Raw genomic sequence first — 16,958 nt, 5'->3', positions numbered from 1 at the left:
TAATAACCAATGGAATCATGAAAGATTTCAATCCCTAAGAAATAATTGAGAGTACCAAGGTCCTTCATCTCAAACTGACGATTGAGAAAGTGTTTAATGCTAAGAATACCAACCACATCATCATCGATGATAATTATATCATCCACGTAAAGAAGTAGAAGAGTGGTGCCATGAGGAGTGGTCCGAACAAATAGAGCAAAATCATATGACTTCCAGTTCTACTATATTTTCTTTCATTTCTCCCTCGGCTCATATTCCCTCTATTCATACTGCTGATGGTTTTCTCATGTCAATAAGTCATGTTGGCTTTATTTCTACCTCTCATTTGTCTTTACCACATGTTTGTCATATCCCTGCTCTTACCTTAAACCTTATCTCCATTAGTCAAATATGTGAGCTTGGTCTAACTATTACATTTTCTGCTAATGGTTGTTTGGTGTAGGACCCTCAGACGAGACAGACTCTTGGGATCGGTCGTAAGCATGAACGTCTCTAGAAGCTCATTCATATTTATGTTCCGGATTCCATACAGTTAGCTACTTCTGCATTAGATTCTTCTTTGTCTCCTTTTTATTTTTGGCATTGTCGCTTAGGGCATATTTCTGTTAGTAGGTTAAAGTCTTTGATTTCTAGTGGTCAATTGCGTCATGTACTTCCTGATCATTTTGATTGTTTGCCTTGTCAACTTGCAAAACAACCTGCTTTATCTTTTAATAAAAGTACTTTTGTTTCCTATGCATCTTTTGATCTCATACATTCTGATATCTGGGGCCCATCACTTACTATTACCATAGGGGAATCTCGTTATTTTGTTATCTTTGTTGATGATTTTTCACGAATTACTTGGCTGTTTCTCATGAAAAATCGATCTGAACTTAAACAATTTTATTATATCTTTGCAACAATGGTCCAAAACTAATTTTCAAACAACATTAAAAAATTTCGCTCTGACAATGCTATGGAGTATCAGGATTCAGATTTCCTCTTTTTTCTTCAATGTCATGGAACTTAGCCTCATCGTTCCTGTGCTGTCACGTCCTAGCAAAATGGACGTGTTGAACGAGAACATCGGCATATTCTCGACACTACTCGAGCTCTCATTCTCTCTTTTTCCTATCCTGAAAACTTTTGAGAGGAAGCTGCACTTACTATTGTGTATACTATTAATTATGTTCTCACTCCTGTCATCCATAATCAAACTCTCTTTGAACGTCTGCATGGCACTAGCCCTCCATACACACATCTTCGAGTTTTTAGGTCTGTATGTTTTGTCCTCCTTCAACCTCATGAACACACCAAACTTGAACCTCGTTCTTGTCTTTGTTACTTTGTCGGGTATAAGATCAAACATAAAGGTTATCGTTGTTGGGATCCTATTTCTAAGCGTCTTCGTCTATCCCGTCATGTGATTTTCTGGGAGCATAAAATGTTTTCATCCCTATCGTCGTTTCACTCACCCTTACCTTCACCCTCACCCTCACCCTCTACTTCCATCATGTTTAATAATCCTTCCATAGATCTCTTCTCTAATGCGTTTGATGCAGATTCCTCATTTGTAGAGACACCTTTGCTGACCTCTAATCCTATCCAGATGCTTTCTTTGATGGTCTGCTGCCCATTGTGCCTTCTAGCTCATCTTCTATCTTTCCATCAAACATTCCCCCACAGCTCTTCCCACCGATCGTCCACATCGGGCAACTCAACCACATGTTCATCTTCGTGATTATATTGTTGGGTTTAATGCCTTTTCTGTTTGTGAACCTACCTCCTATCATAAGGCTTGTACTAATCCGCTTTGGCAGCAAGCTATAACTGATGAACTATAGGCTTTAGACAAAACTCATACCTGGGATGTTGTTGATCTTCCTCCTGGAAAGACTGCGATTGGCTGCAAATGGGTATACAAAATCAAGACCCATTCTGATGCCTCTATTGAGCGCTACAAAGCCTATCTTGTTGCAAATGGCTTCATCCAGGAATATGGCATTGATTATGAGGAGACTTTCGCTCTGGTTTCTTGGCTTAGCTTTGTGCGTAGCTTAATTGCTGATGCTGATGCTGTTGCTCGTCACTGGGATCTCTTTTAGCTGGATGTCAAAAATGTCTTTCTTAATGGTGATCTTCTTAAGGAAGTCTACATACAACCTTCTCCTGGGTCTGCTTATCCGGCTCATAAGGTTTGTAAACTACAGTGTGCTCTCTATGGTCTCAAATAAGCCCCACGAGCTTGATTTGCTAAATTCAATTCCACCATTCATGACTTCGGTTTCACCTTCAACTTATATGACTCTGCAAAATAAGGTCGTGACTAAGGAGTGGCAAGAATAGAGTCTACATGATGAGTCTGGAGAGTATCAGGACAAGTTTCCTTAGATAACAGCTCTAAAATAGCCTACTCAAGAGTAGGCAGTGGAGTGCGATGAAGGAGGGATGCACGCACGGGCTAAAAATAGGTAGTAAGAGCCATGAGAAATTAAACCAATCGCTGCTGATTAAAATATGTAATGAATAAAGTAACATCTTCAAGGTGAAGCCATGGAGGTTCTGAGAGAGCAAGCTGGTCCCAAACAGAATACATTTGAGAAAGAAAGTCATTAATAGACAGATCAGGTTCTTGGCGCATGCAATGAAGCTGACTCTGAAGTTGATACTGATGGGCAAGACCGGTAGTCTGGTATCGTTTTTTCAAAAAGTCCTAAATGTCTTTAGCAAGAGTGGTAACAGGGTGCATGTTTATGCATGGGAGAGTGGCAGCGGAAGGCGCGTGAGAACGCGTACAGAGGTATGTGGCGACGGGTCTGGTAGCGTTGGAACCAGGGCACAATTCCGAGCACTGTGGTAAAAAAAAATTATAAAATTTTGGTCAAAAATGATGATGGAACAGTGACGAAATAGTGTTGTGGAACAAAGAATAGTGTATTGATAAAAAAGAAGAGAGATGCTATAATGCCACTATGTACGGGCAATAATCAGGAGAGAAAAAAAAAGCTAGGATTCAAGACCTATGCTCTGATATCATGTTAGAATGGTTGAAAGAAAGGGAAAATTGTGTATCTGTATTATTGAATTGAATGATTAATACAATAGCAGAAGCTTGTATTTATAGGCTGAAAAGAAACCTAGATAAGTATAGAAGGAGATAGAGATACAAAGAGATAGAGATACAGATAGATGAGTATAATATAGATAAGTATACATTAACAGTAATAACGTAACATTCCAAAAAAACTCCTTAGTGTATTTTTTTTTTTTTCCAAACGTAGCACTCTAATGCAATAGTCTAATGTAAATCTAGAAAAACATGCTAACAGAAATGTAGATTTTCACGTTCGACAACACTTCAGCCACCAATCTCCCAAAAAGAATTTTTCACGTCTCATATTACCATTCCCATCTGAAAAACGAATTAGAAAATTGAAAAAATGAATCACAGAAGGACGCTCACTTAAACTCAAATGGCAACAAATCAAATAAATATAATTTTCCAAAACAAAAGGACTAATTGGTTCATAAGAAAACTTTTAAGACTAAGGCCTCTTTTGGGTGCGTGGAAAAAAGTCAGCTTATTAGCTTATTTAAGTCACATCACCTCTTTATTTTTTTGCACATTTTTTCAAAAAAAAGTCAATAAGTTAGCTTTTTTCCTACATCTCAAATAAGCCTAAATAGATCAACATTCCTTCATATGGGATTTATGGGTAAATTTTTCAAAAATTAAGTTGATTGGATATCAATAACCATTCATCAAATTACATTTGCATTTAGTTTGATACATACATATTTGTTTTGTTTATATAAAGATGTGATTTGATGAAAAAATTATTGATATCTGATTAACTTGATTTTTTACACGTATATTGTTCTCGATGTTTTCTAAATTTTGAACAGTTTATATTATCAAAATAGAACCTAAAATGAGTCCTATGGACTACACAACAATCACTGATATCCGTAAATTACTAATTAGAGATTGAGAATTATAACTAAAAACAAAATTTACGCTATTAACAAAATATTTAAATTAAATGAAAAGAAGATAATAATAAATAAGAAAGAGCTAACAATATAAGAAAATTCTAATAAACACCCCTTAAAAAGATGTACTATATACACTCTAATTAATTAATTAGCCTGAGTTATTAATCCTTATAGCTAATTAAGAATATAATTAATTAGCTTGAGTTATACAATTCGGCTTTAATTAATTAGCTAGAGTTATTAAGCTTGTAGGAGTGTTTCCACCATTGGCCTAATGGTTGTTACATGGGTTGATTACAAGGCTTAATGGATCAGGAGATTACACAACCTTGAAAAAAAAAAACAAAAAAATTGAGAATCCTTATTGCAAAAGGTTTATCTTTTTATTCTGTATGCGTTGGGTGTTATTGTGAGTTATACTGGGCTATTATAGTGGACAGTAGGGGTGTAAAAATGGCTTGCGACCCGTGGACAGCCCGAAGCCCTGGGTGGGCTTGGGCCCGGGCCCAAGCCTAGCCCTTGACCTTAGGCTTGGGCCGTCATTTTGAAGCTAGACCTGCCTAACTTGGTCTATCAACCCACTTAAGGCCTACTCAAAGCCCGGCCTAAGGCCTAGCCTGTCCATGGCCCAGTGTCATTTTTAGTGGAAAAAAATAAAATTTTGGTAGAAAAAATAGAAAAAAAAAAAAAAAAATTGTTCAAGCCCGCCCAAGCTCAAGCCCTAGCCTAGGCCTAAATACCCCTTGGACCTAACCCTAATTTTCTGGGTTGTGGGCTAGCTTGGCCCGATCCGATTTTTTGTGGAAGTCTGGGCAGCCCAACATGAGCCGGCCCGGGCCTAATTTACACCCCTAGTGGACAGTTAACTAGTTATGGGGATTACATTTTACACTGAGGGCACTAATGATGTGTTTTTACTAGCATTCACAAGTACAAGAGACTTAACTTTTGTAATATGAAATTGTGGTTTTTGCTCAATAGATTCCTTCATACTTGTCCACTGTGCCTTCAATGACTCATCATGTCTTAATATCGCACTGTAGTTGGCACATAAGTTAATTATTGGGTGAAGTAGTTAGCAAGTTGTAAGTTAGGGGATGTGATTGAGGTTGAATTGTATATCATTGAGGTCGATAGCTAGGATCTCTTAACCTTATTCTTCAGTCAATTTGTACATTTTATGCCTATTTAATATCAATAAGGTTGGATGCGATGGAAGCACAAAATGAGCAAAAACACAACATCTTATGTAGAAAAGTACTTCCTGTACGTGCAAAGGACCATTCCCCTACGTGTGACCCATCCATTGGAGCCAAACAGAGACTGCAAAAATCACATATGTGAAGGGTTTTTACCACACGTGCGGTCGTACCTAGAAATTTGTGTACGATGTTTTAAGCCTGTTTTGAAAAGCTAGAAGTATAGAAGGAAGAAAAAAAGGCTGGAATAGGGTTCTAGAATTTTCCAAAGGATAAGAGAGGCTAGGGTTTGAAGAGAAGGGTTCTTAAGTTTCAAGAATATCTCCCATGGTGGCTTCCTCTTCCTCTACCTTTTTCCACTCCACCATGAGTGGCTAGTTCTTCTCTTTCTATGGTTTTGATGAAACCCTAATCAAGTAAATAGGATTTTCTCTTTGGTTTTCATTGTTGTAATGGTTTGAACGAGTTGTATGATGTTTAAGAAGTTTTTAAATATATTTTCCATTCTTTTCTTCAGGTATTATACTTCTGTCATTGTTGAATACTTTTCATGCAATGATTTTCTATTATTTCATATTCAAAGTATGAGATTAGCTATACTACGAGGGACGAGTCGTGTTGCTACCCTAACTTAAAGCGAATGACTTGTGCTACGTGAAATGGTTTGTGCCTATATATTGAACGTGATAATTCTCCGAATCAATGCTTCAAACTTGTAATTGTGAAGGATTACTTGGTTCGAACCATAACACAAATGATTTCCAACTTGAAACCCTATTTATGTATCTAGTGGTGAATTCATTACCTTAGGATTTTCCTAAAATTAGTATCTCCAACTTCAATTTAAATTATTAGTTTTTTTTTTTTTATAATTATTGTAACTCTATGAATCATCCATCTTGTTATCAAAATTAATTTATGAATTTAATAATTAAATTAGTTTAATTTCACATTTGTTTCTACGAATCGATATTTGGACTTACTGTTATTCTAAAGAATTTTGGTATAGTTTAGTATTTATTTTTGATATGTACAATGGTGCATTGACATTTTGTTAAATGTGTACTATATACATTCTAATTATGTAATTTTTTTTCTTTAGTTATAATATTATTTTAGTTATGCTCTTTTTAGTTATAATATATATATTTTTAATTATGACTAAACAAATTAAAATTATGTCAATTTTTTAAAGTTAGAAAGTGTATATGTTAGGTGTTATTTGATAAAACTGAAAATTAAGTATTAAAAGCTGAATATTGAATTTTTTAAGTTGAAAAACTGTACAAAAATTGAAGTATTGAATTAAAAATAAATTATTTGATATGTATAAAATCAAATTTTAAATTTATTTTTTTTTAAATTAAATATTTTAATTTTTGTATTATAATAGTGGTGGTGGTAGTAACAGTGGTAGTGGCATATTGGTGATGGTAGTGGTGGTAAAGATAGTAATGGTAGTAAATGATGGTGATATTTATGACAATAATAACAATGGTGATGAAGATGATGGTAATAGTAACTGCAGCAATAGTGGTGGTGGTGACGCAGTGGTGATGGTGGTAGTAAAGGTGATAATAGTGGTAATATTGGTAGTGGCATGGTGGTAGTGATGATGGTAGTGGAAATGATAATCATAGTAATAGTGGCAGTAAAATGATAATGGTGGTGGTAATGGTAGTAATGGTGGTGATAAGTTTATAACAGTATATATTAACATTTACGTTTAGTATTTATAAATTAAGTTAAAATTAAATAAGTTTTATATGATTTAAATTTTTTTAAATTTTAACTTATATTTTAAAAAATATTTCAAATTTAAGTAGGGATTTTTATTGATAAATCCATTCTAGAGTTGTTATAACCCATTAGGTCCACTAAAGAATATTATAACCTAATTAGTCCCATAAACTTTTCTTTTTATTCCATAAGGTCCATTTTTCTAATTTAATATAATTTCTTGGACTATTTTGCCCCTGTATACATATATGGACAGTGTTAATACGTAATAGGTGCCTGTTTCTTCGCTCATGTAGTTTGGTAGTTTCTATTTTACGTTTTTCATCATCAATCCAATTCCGAGAGATACGTTTATGTTTTGCATGCTCGTTACAAGGATTGGTTGTGCTAGGGTTTCATCTTTGCTGTTGTAGTCTGGTTCTGTGGTTTGCGAGTGAAGACGACGAAGTGGAGGGTGTTCAGTTGTTACATTTGCCGGATTATAACTAGTTCAAATCAGTTTTTTTCAACTTTCTGTACGATTGTAGGATTGCATGATCAAGGTTAGTATCAATTTGGTTATGAATACATGTTCAGTTTATGGTTTCATTCGTATAATGGATCAGATGCTCTGTTTTTGGATTTATATGGATTGAATGCTCTGTTTTTTCAATTATATGCATTTTACGTGGTTATGTGGAGGAGAGTTCATTCGTATTATGTGAAGAATGTGTAGTTCTCATTTGACTTTGATGCATGCGTAATGAGGCTCTGTGTGGATGATTTGATTATCAGTATATATATCAATGTGAGTCTTCACATTTTGTGAATATGGAATATGTGAAGAATGTGGATGTTCTCATTTTAAATTGATGTTTGCTGAATGAGGCTCTGTGAAGATTGTTAATGTTCTCATTTTACTTTGATGCTTGCTTAATGTTAACATCTTGTTAATATCAATGTGAATGTTTACATCATCATATACTGATGTGAATGTTCACATCATTATACACTGATGTGAATGTTTACATCATCATACATTGATGTGAATGTTCACATCATTATATTATGTGAAGATTGTTGATGTTGTCATTGTACTTTGATGTTTGCTTAATGTTGACATCTTGTTAATAGTAATGTGAATGTTCACATCTTCATATTGTGAATTATGGATTTAGCAGTTGAACTGTACACGTAGTCATCTATTTTTTGCACAATGTGAATTTTCATATCGATTTTCATTACTGTTCATTGTTGTGTTTTTGTGTTTTTACAGGAGATTGATACCTTTATGCTATTGGTGTGTACATATGGTTGTAGTACAACTGTAATAAATGTTGCCCGCGCAATGTGTTATTCTCGTTTGGTGGAGTGTTTGTGTGAGAAATGGGATGAGTTGTCTGCTGGTTCTATTCCATTGTTCTGTAAACTACCTGGGATTAATAAGTGTCATTTGGACAATGAGAAAGAATTTCAGAACATGGTACTGCTTGCTAAATCAATGGGGGTACAACATGTAGAAGTTATGGTTGAGTTGAAGGGTGATATTGGTCAGTCAAGTAGTTTGGGATTGCTGCGTGTGGGGGTTGAGGATGAAATTGATGCACTACGGAGATTTTGCCACCATAAGGAGAATGTGTTGTTGTCAGCCCCTTGGGCAAATGGTATTACGCATGTAGGACAACGGTTTGTTGGAGGTGCACAAGAATTTCGTGACGTTTTATGTAAGTATGCCATCCAATGTGGGTTTAAGTTCACATACGTGAAGAACGAGACAACAAGAGTTACTGCTGTGTGTGCGATGCGGGAGGAGAGGGGGTGCTTGTGGGCTATACATTGTAGAGCACAACGAGCAAATGATTTTTTCTACATCAAGAGGTTTAGTGATGTGCATACTTGTGGTAAGGATGTTCGAACATCGAAGAATCCGCGAGTTAGTTCGGATTTGGTGTCGAGTACCATATCTGAAATTGTGAAGGACAAGCCGTTGACTCGGCCGTGTGAAGTGGTGACTATTTTGAAGAGGGATTATGGGCTAGATGTGAGTTACCATGTCGTATGGTTGGGTGTAGAGAAAGCAAAGGCTGGTATCCATGGAGATCACTCGTTATCGTTTGACCAGTTGCGGTGGTATTCGGATGCTGTGATGCGGTACAATCCGGGGAGTTATGTCAATATTGACTATGATGCGAGTAGTCAACAGTTTTGTCGCTTCTTTGTGTCATTCGCTGCGTGTATTTCTGGGTTCAATGCTTGTCGGCCTTTATTATTCCTGGATGGAACATTCGTCAAAGGAAAGTACAAAGGTCAGCTACTTGAGGCAACGGTGAAAGACGGGAACAATGGTTAGAAGTTTTTTTTACCTGTCTATTCATGTCAATATTCACTCTGAGCAGCGTAGTTTGGACAAAAGAGTGATTGCTAAATTATAAGTAATGTGAACATTGACATTAGTATGCACTGATGTGAATGTTCACATCTTTGTATGCTAATGACAGAAATGTGAACATTCACATTATTACAGACTGATGTAAATGTTCACATCAGTGTATACTAATGTTAGTTGATCTATTAATGAACAATACTGTGAATGTTAACATTGTCAGTGACTCAACAATCAACAATGAATTATTAATGGTCGTTAATGTGAATGTTCCCATCGTTGATGTTTATGAATCCGAAACCAGCAATAGTAAAAAGGGCAATGTACATATGAACATTCACATGACCTGTTTCGTTTATACTGTTTTTCTATTCACTTTAGAATATTGTGAACAGTTGTGTATTGGTGTTGTGTTGTAGGTCTGTTTCCTGTTGCATTTGCAATTGTTGATTCGGAGACCACGGCTAATTGGTCGTGGTTCTTGCATGAACTTGGGAAGGTTGTTGATGGGAAGCGCCATATTACTTTTATTTCGGATCGTAATCTTGGTCTGTTAGAAGCTATGCCAAAGGTGTTCCCATCGGCTCATCACGGTTATTGCTTACAACACTTGAAGAGCAATTTAAGAGACCGGATGAAAGGAATTGATAATGGATTCAGGGATCACCTAGTAAGTAGTTTGGGTGACTGTGCCTACGAGCCAACTGTGGTAGGGTTCCATGAAAAGCTTGCAAAATTAAAAGAGGAGGGTAAACAACGAGCTCATAATTTTTTCAAGGACTTAGCACCTGAGCACTGGGCAAATTCATACTTCAGGTAATAATAGTTTCCTAAGGTGTTCCATTTTTGAAGTTTAGAATGGTAGTGATGTGAATTTTCAGTTTAGAATGGTAACAATCTTCGAATTGTGTTTCATCTTCAATGTAAATGATGTGAATGCTCACATCTGCTAATGATGACTGATGTCATGTTCACATCTGTTAATTTGTCAAATAGTCATGCAATGTATTACAGATTTGAATGTTGACACGTGTCATATTTTGTTGTTGTTGTTAACATTCACATCTGTCTATCATTTAAGTTGACAACGTAATAAGCATATAATGTGAACATTCACATTATTAAAACCTGGTAGCAGATGTGAACATTCACATTATTATACCCTGATGTGAATGTTCACATCAGTGTATACTAATGGCAGTACTGTGAACGTTCACATCTGTCAACGTGAATGGTCAGGCCTGTTAAATTCCGTATTGTACAATGTTTGTGATATATTGTGCAGGGGCATGCGTTATGGGGAGATGACATCCAATGCGGCGGAGTCATTTAATAACTGGATTAAAGAAGCACGTAATCTTCCTATCACTCAAATGGTGGACAAAATTCGTACTCAGTTGATGCGGCAAATGTCTGCACGGCGTGACCAAGCAAACAAATGGAATGAGATTATTTGTCCGACATTCGAAACAAGGCTTATGGATTCGTTCAAAGACAGCAAGTCTTGGCAAGTTAGCAAAGCCAACGAGGATGTGTTTGAAGTTCATTCGATACCATCTGTTACAGTTGATGTTGCGAGGCGTTCATGTTCTTGCTTCAAATGGCAAATTAACGGACTCCCGTGTGACCATGCTGTTATTGCCATTCAGAAGAGCCGCTACAATCTCAATGATTGTGTAGAACATTACTTTCATGTAGAGACATATCGTGCAGCCTATTCGGGAGCCATATTCCCTATACCATCGGTGGAGAAGCCGCCTTTTGATCCCACGGACTTCACTATATACCCGCCAACCGTGAAAAGACCACCTGGAAGGCCGAAAAAGAATAGGATCCCATCAAGGGGTGAGAAACTGAAGCAAATAAGGTGCGGGAGATGTGATAAGTTGGGGAGCCATAATCGAAAATCATGCACGGAGCGGATATAAGATGTACCTTTTTTCATTTCAACATTGTATTTTACATTGGATTCTTATATTCATTTTTGAAATAAGATTGTGTTGTGTTGGGAAATATTGGGTTGCAATAAGATTACGTTGCATTGGCAAACATAATAATGCATTAGTGTTTGATTTGTGTTTTATTTTTACTTTTTTAAGGTACCAATGTGACATTTATGTTGGTTGTGTTTTGGATGAATGCATGCTATTAACATTCACACTTATGTAATATAATCACATTATGTGAATGTTCATATTGTTCAACTTTCAAACATTTCTGTGGTGGGAATGTTCACATTGTTGTTACTGTCAACAGCAATGTTTACATCAATGTAAACATCCGCATCATCAACTCATAAGATGTGAATATTCATGACATCATTGTTGCCATTCGCATAATCAGAAGTTATGATGTGAATATTCACATCATCAAATTGTTAGATGTGAATATTGACTTGTGTTAAGAAATATCACACTCACACCTGTCATATTGTGTTACATGAACACTTTAAGCAATTTTCACATCCATGTAGTATGGTTTAAAATAGAAGAAAGTGTACGATCATTCTGTGATGTGAACATTGACATCATGTCATGTGTATTCAAAAAAATAAAAAGAAAATACAATCTCAATGTGCATGACCAACGCAAAATGCATATACATATATTGACTGGAAAATATCTGTACAAGCAGTGATATAGACTTGATTTACAATTAAGCTAGTCTGCTCCAATATGAAAAATCTATTGAAACTAAATTGTCTTAAATGTGGATAACAGATTTGGGTAACAGTGATAGGTGGACACCCCCCACCTATAGGTTTTCACATTGCACTGTCTTTCTGTGGTTCAGAAAAAGGTGTACTAATGAGTCTCTTATTTGACACCATTCAAAGTGATCTAGGCTGGCAACAATGTCTTCACGATATACATGCGCCCTCATGATGTAACAAACTGCAGGCCCACAATCCACCCTGAAAATGCAAACTTCTTGTTAGATTTTGAAATTTAGGTGGGTAAAGGTTGTGGAACATGTGTAGAAATCGATTTTAGGCTTACGAATTTGATGCTTGCTGAGGACAGATGTCCACTGATATGATTGTTTTCGAAGTATTTTGGCTTGATAAATTGGTCCATAATGGTGATGATGGTCCAATGTTGTGGACCAATGCTGTGATGTAGTCCCTCTGCCAACAATGAAATTTCATATTAGGCACCAACCAACATAGGGCATACGTCCAAGTTCAAATATTACACATCACGACAAGTATTATTTTTGTCAGCCACTTACCAGTATTTGTGCTTTGTCAATATGTGGGTCATGTATGCCTTCTCTTGGGCGCAGTGAATTATAATGCCTCCATACATTCTTTTTCACGTCGTACACAACAGTTGTCCAGTGAAAGTTGTCGTGTATTGGGAAGATTAAGAATCTCTGGCCTTGATACTACTTGATGTGTACATCAATTAGTTTATTCCTCTTGTGGGGGGGTACTGTTCAATGATTTTCTGCACACAAAGGGCATACAATGATGTACCAAGTATTTATATCAATGTTTGGTGTTACTGATTTGAATGTTCATCTACTAATGGGGAGTTATGTTACTGATGTGAATGTTCACATTTCCTAATGGTGAGTGATACTACTGATGTGAATGTTCACATCTGTTAATGTCAGTGATATTACTGGTGTGAATGTTCCCATTTGCTAATGGTGGGTGATGTTACTGATGTGAATGTTCACATCTGTTAGTGTGAGTAATGCTACTGATGTGAATGTTCACATCTGTTAATGTCAGTGCTATTACTGATGTGAATGTTCCCATTTGCTAATGGTGGGTGATGTTACTGATGTGAATGTTCACATCTGTTAATATGAGTAATACTGCTGACGTGAATGTTCACATCTGTTACTGTGAGTTATATTACTGATGTGAATGTTCACATGTGTGTATCATTTAAGTTTATCAACATAATAAGCATATAATCTTCAATGCGAATGATGTGAATGTTCACATCTGTCAATGTGATTCTTCTCAAAGGTCATTTTATGTTGTTGTTAACATTCACATCTGCCTATTATTTAAGTTAACAATGTAAGCATGTAATTCTGAGAAGAACATCCACATGTATTGAAACATAATCAAAATTAAAGTCTAGTGGTTACCAAACATGTGCTTGTAAAGATGAATGATGAATCTTCCAAACTTGGGTTGACTAGCCCTTGTAGTTCAAGTAGAATTTCACCATAAGCATCTATCACCTGCAGAACCGGAGGGGTGGCAGTACATTATTTACAGTGTCTTTACTCTGTGTGTATGTGTGTGTGTGTGTGTGTGTTTTGTACACATTTACAGTTGCCATACGTTGTTGGTTATTGATTCTTCCTTGATGAGGTGTATGATGTCATCAAAATACACATGTTTAGTCTTTGAGTCCCCTCGCCACACTAGCAACCTGTGCATTGTGATTACAGAAAATGTTAATGTCAACATTGCACATTTATGAAATGATCTAATTTATTAAGTATGTATGTGAACTGAACATGATGGAAAAAAAAAATAGTTGGGGATATGTAAGATCACTTACTCATCACCGCCGTTCTTGTGCAAATTTTGGACTTTTTGCTTGTTGAGTTTGTTCATGTTAGCCCAGACCTTCAGTTTGTTGTTCAAGGTTAACTTCTTGGACTTTGTTGGCTGCTTTTTTGGTGGTTGCTTGTCTAAATCTTGTGCAATTTGGACTGCATGTGATTGCTGTTCGGCTCCCTCTTTCCCTTTCTTCTGACCAGGCAGGTTGGGGTATTCAAACTCGTCCAACCTGTGTTCTTTCCTTTCCTTCTGCTTTATGCGCTTTACCCTTGATGGGGGGCTGGTAATGTGTTCCAATGCTGCAGTGGGATTCTTGTTAAGGCTGTCATGAGCCTTTTGTGCTTCAACTTGAGTGATGATGTGGACGGACTGATCGTCAAAAAGGTCTTGAAGTATTGTTTTTTCACATTCCAAGTTGATGACCAACTTGGTCAGCTGCTGAATTTCTGTATCTTTCCATTCCATGCAAGTCTTCATGTCCATGTCTACATTGGATGATCCCGATTGGTCAAATAGTTTGGCTTCAAGGGCAGCAATCACCCTTGCCCTCAACTCCCATGATTCTTCCAACTGTTTATATTTCGCTTCCCATTGCTGTACAAGAGCCCAAGCTTTTTGGTTTTCTTTTATGAGTACTTCCACAATGTCGGGCTCAGTTGGTTGTGCTATGATGATTCCTTTCTCAACATTGGGGGTGCTACAGCTGGGGTTGATATAATGTCCAACATCATTCAGGTCCACTGCATCGACAGAAAATGCATCCCTGTCATCACTGCGTTGACTGTCTTTGCTTTGATCCTCATTGCTTTCATCTTTCTTTGCTACTGCACTTGACAAAATCTCAGGTTTTGGCTCCACATTCAATTTTGTATGACGATACATCTTCGCTTCAGTTGGTGATGCCATTAGCTCGCCGCCATATACTTGCATTTCGAGACAGTATGTTAGTTAGATAGTTCCTCGTCTCACTATGTGAATAAGCACAATATATTTGGTTGTACTTCTACCTCATTTAAACCTAGCTTAGCCAAAGTTATGGACTTCATGTTGCTATGTAAGGCTGTGAGGTCCCATTTTACGCATCGTGGAATGGCATTGGGGTTGCGGGGTTGTAAGATTGTTGTATGCTCACACAGCCAATACTGAAACAAATAACAAATATCAGTAATTTGAATGTTCATATGAATTAACATTGATGTGAATGTTTACACCACTGGTGCAGTAATGTAAATATTCACAGTGCACCACTAGGCCAGTAATGTGAATGTTTACATCACTTAAAACTGATGTGAATGTTCACATCCGTTGATGTGAATGTTCACATCTGCTAATGTGGAGTAATGTTACTGATGTGAATGTTCACATTTCCTAATGTTGAGTGATACTACTGATGTGAATGTTCACAACTGTTAATGTGAGTGATATTACTGACGTGAATGTTCACAACTGTTAGTGTCAGTGCTATTACTGATGTGAATGTTCACATTTGCTAATGGTGGGTGATGATACTGATGTGAATGTTCACATCTGTTCATGTCAGTGCTATTACTATGTGAATGCTCACATTTTGCTAATGGTGAGTGATGTTACTGATGTGAATATTCACATCTGGTAATGTGAGTGGTACAACTGATGTGAATGTTCACATCTGTTAATGTGAATGTTTACACCAGCATCTACTAATGTGTGTTTGTACATTACTGAAACAGTAATGCGAATGTTTTCATCAATGTTGTCAACTTCCACACCAAAGCTGAGAAATGTGAACATTCACATCAGAGTGTTCAAAGCCCGTATATGTTCATATTAAACATAGAATAAGTTTTATGAGATTTACCATTAACAACATCACACATCCGGTGACTCGTCCTGGTTTTCCACAGTTTTGGCCCAATGAACCCATCAAGGTTGCCCGGATGCTCTCAGCCCAATCATACTCGATCATCTTGTGTAATGGGTCCATGTATGAGTAGAAAACCCATCCAATTGTTTCTCCGGATGTAGAAAAGAATAGCTTGACGCATGCATACATGCAAACTAATCTTGCGACCTCCTCATCGTCATGTTTCTTTGTGCCCTTCAATGCTTCCCTCAGAATTTCTCGTATTTTGGCAGCACTTAACCGACTAACATCCTTGCACATTCGGTGTATGATGCCGGTTGTTGGTTTTGCACCATAAGAGAGGTCCATCGACTTGGTGCCGCAGTCCACCCCAAAAATCAGTGATACGTCGCTTCTAAAAATCTGGATGTTCTTATCCCCAATGTAAAACCTTCCACTAGATTGCTTGAATGTTTGTACTATACGTACAATGACATCATCATATTTCATGCAGTGGTTGAGGTCGATTTCGTTACTGATCAAGCTATCAAATAATGGCCAGAACGGTGTTTTTCTAAGGCACTTCAATTGGCCACTTGTAAATTTTGTATCCTTTAACAGTTTGATCAATCCAGTTATATTTGACCGGTAGTTTACTTTTTTCATGTTCACTTCTTCAGGAACAGCTGTTTGATCAGGCTTGGTTTTGGAACGGGATTCCCCTCGCTTTCGCTTGCCATCAACTTTATGGGGAAGACCTGTGTGTTCAAATGAGCACATATAATTGGTTGAAACACAGAGGATGGAACCCGAAGCACCAAACAACATTCAACAACCAGCATTGACAGTAATTGGAACACAGTGTGTACTACTCTAAGTTTACCCAGTACTCAATAGTAATGTGAATGTTCACATCATCCATGTCTGAGAAATAAATTTCGAACATGACAACAGTTACTGGCCAATGTGAATGCTTACATGGGTGATCACATTATGTTATAATTTGCTAAAAATCAAAGGGGAGAACCAACAACGCCAAACTACACCCAATAACACAAACAACTTGGGCATTGATGTCAAAATGTGAATGTTTACATCATACTCCATCACAGCGTTCAGTGAAGTTTGGGGGTTCTGACATTGATGTGAACATTCACATGTGAATGTTCACATCAGTGTGTACTACTCTAAGTTTACCCAGTACTCAATAGTAATGTGAATGTTCACATCATCCATGTTTGAGAAATAAATTTCGAACACGACAACAGTTACTGGCCAATGTGAATGCTTACATGGGTGATCACATTATGTTATAATTTGCTAAAA

General features: G+C 36.8%; 3 protein-coding genes across 3 annotated transcripts; 1 reads left to right on the top strand and 2 right to left on the bottom strand.

Annotated features, from left to right (window-relative positions):
- The first annotated feature begins 6,631 nt into the window (after positions 1 to 6,631).
- On the top strand, positions 6,632 to 11,207 carry LOC145821591 (uncharacterized). Its single transcript, XM_082918121.1, has 8 exons — positions 6,632 to 6,748; positions 8,173 to 8,223; positions 8,344 to 8,455; positions 8,576 to 8,688; positions 8,803 to 9,241; positions 9,460 to 9,588; positions 9,675 to 10,095; positions 10,565 to 11,207. The coding sequence occupies exons 1-8, from the start codon at positions 6,632 to 6,634 to the stop codon at positions 11,205 to 11,207; spliced, it is 2,025 nt and encodes a 674-aa protein (XP_082774247.1).
- Positions 11,208 to 12,669: 1,462 nt separating this feature from the next.
- Positions 12,670 to 14,740, bottom strand: LOC145821590 (uncharacterized). Its single transcript, XM_082918120.1, has 4 exons — positions 13,809 to 14,740; positions 13,586 to 13,676; positions 13,387 to 13,482; positions 12,670 to 12,728 (listed from the first exon to the last, which is right to left on the bottom strand). Exons 1-4 carry the CDS (start codon positions 14,738 to 14,740, stop codon positions 12,687 to 12,689), a joined length of 1,161 nt encoding a protein of 386 aa, XP_082774246.1. The 3' UTR covers positions 12,670 to 12,686.
- A 32-nt stretch (positions 14,741 to 14,772) lies between these two features.
- On the bottom strand, positions 14,773 to 16,452 carry LOC145821026 (uncharacterized). The gene is made up of 2 exons (XM_082917643.1): positions 15,648 to 16,452; positions 14,773 to 14,952 (listed from the first exon to the last, which is right to left on the bottom strand). The coding sequence occupies exons 1-2, from the start codon at positions 16,410 to 16,412 to the stop codon at positions 14,779 to 14,781; spliced, it is 939 nt and encodes a 312-aa protein (XP_082773769.1). The 5' UTR covers positions 16,413 to 16,452; the 3' UTR covers positions 14,773 to 14,778.
- Positions 16,453 to 16,958: the final 506 nt, after the last annotated feature.

Source organism: Camellia sinensis, chromosome 3 (genome assembly GCF_055761805.1).
Source record: "Camellia sinensis isolate YWXY chromosome 3, ASM5576180v1, whole genome shotgun sequence".
NCBI classification, from domain to species: domain Eukaryota; kingdom Viridiplantae; phylum Streptophyta; class Magnoliopsida; order Ericales; family Theaceae; genus Camellia; species Camellia sinensis.
This window is presented reverse-complemented; position numbering and strand designations above follow the sequence as displayed.

Excerpts from the sequence above, each read along its gene's own strand:
- LOC145821591 (XM_082918121.1), top strand. The coding sequence starts at position 6,632 with ATGGTAGTAAATGATGGTGATATTTATGACAATAATAACAATGGTGAT. Across the intron at positions 8,456-8,575 it reads GGGTGATATTGGTCAGTCAA|GACAACGGTTTGTTGGAGGT; the intron begins GTAGTTTGGGAT and ends TTACGCATGTAG. Across the intron at positions 10,096-10,564 it reads TGGGCAAATTCATACTTCAG|GGGCATGCGTTATGGGGAGA; the intron begins GTAATAATAGTT and ends TATATTGTGCAG.
- LOC145821590 (XM_082918120.1), bottom strand. The coding sequence starts at position 14,740 with ATGCAAGTATATGGCGGCGAGCTAATGGCATCACCAACTGAAGCGAAG. Across the intron at positions 13,483-13,585 it reads AAGAATCAATAACCAACAAC|GTGATAGATGCTTATGGTGA; the intron begins GTATGGCAACTG and ends CCGGTTCTGCAG. Across the intron at positions 12,729-13,386 it reads TCTTTACAAGCACATGTTTG|AAAATCATTGAACAGTACCC; the intron begins GTAACCACTAGA and ends CTTTGTGTGCAG.
- LOC145821026 (XM_082917643.1), bottom strand. The coding sequence starts at position 16,412 with ATGTGCTCATTTGAACACACAGGTCTTCCCCATAAAGTTGATGGCAAG. Across the intron at positions 14,953-15,647 it reads GATGTGTGATGTTGTTAATG|TATTGGCTGTGTGAGCATAC; the intron begins GTAAATCTCATA and ends TATTTGTTTCAG.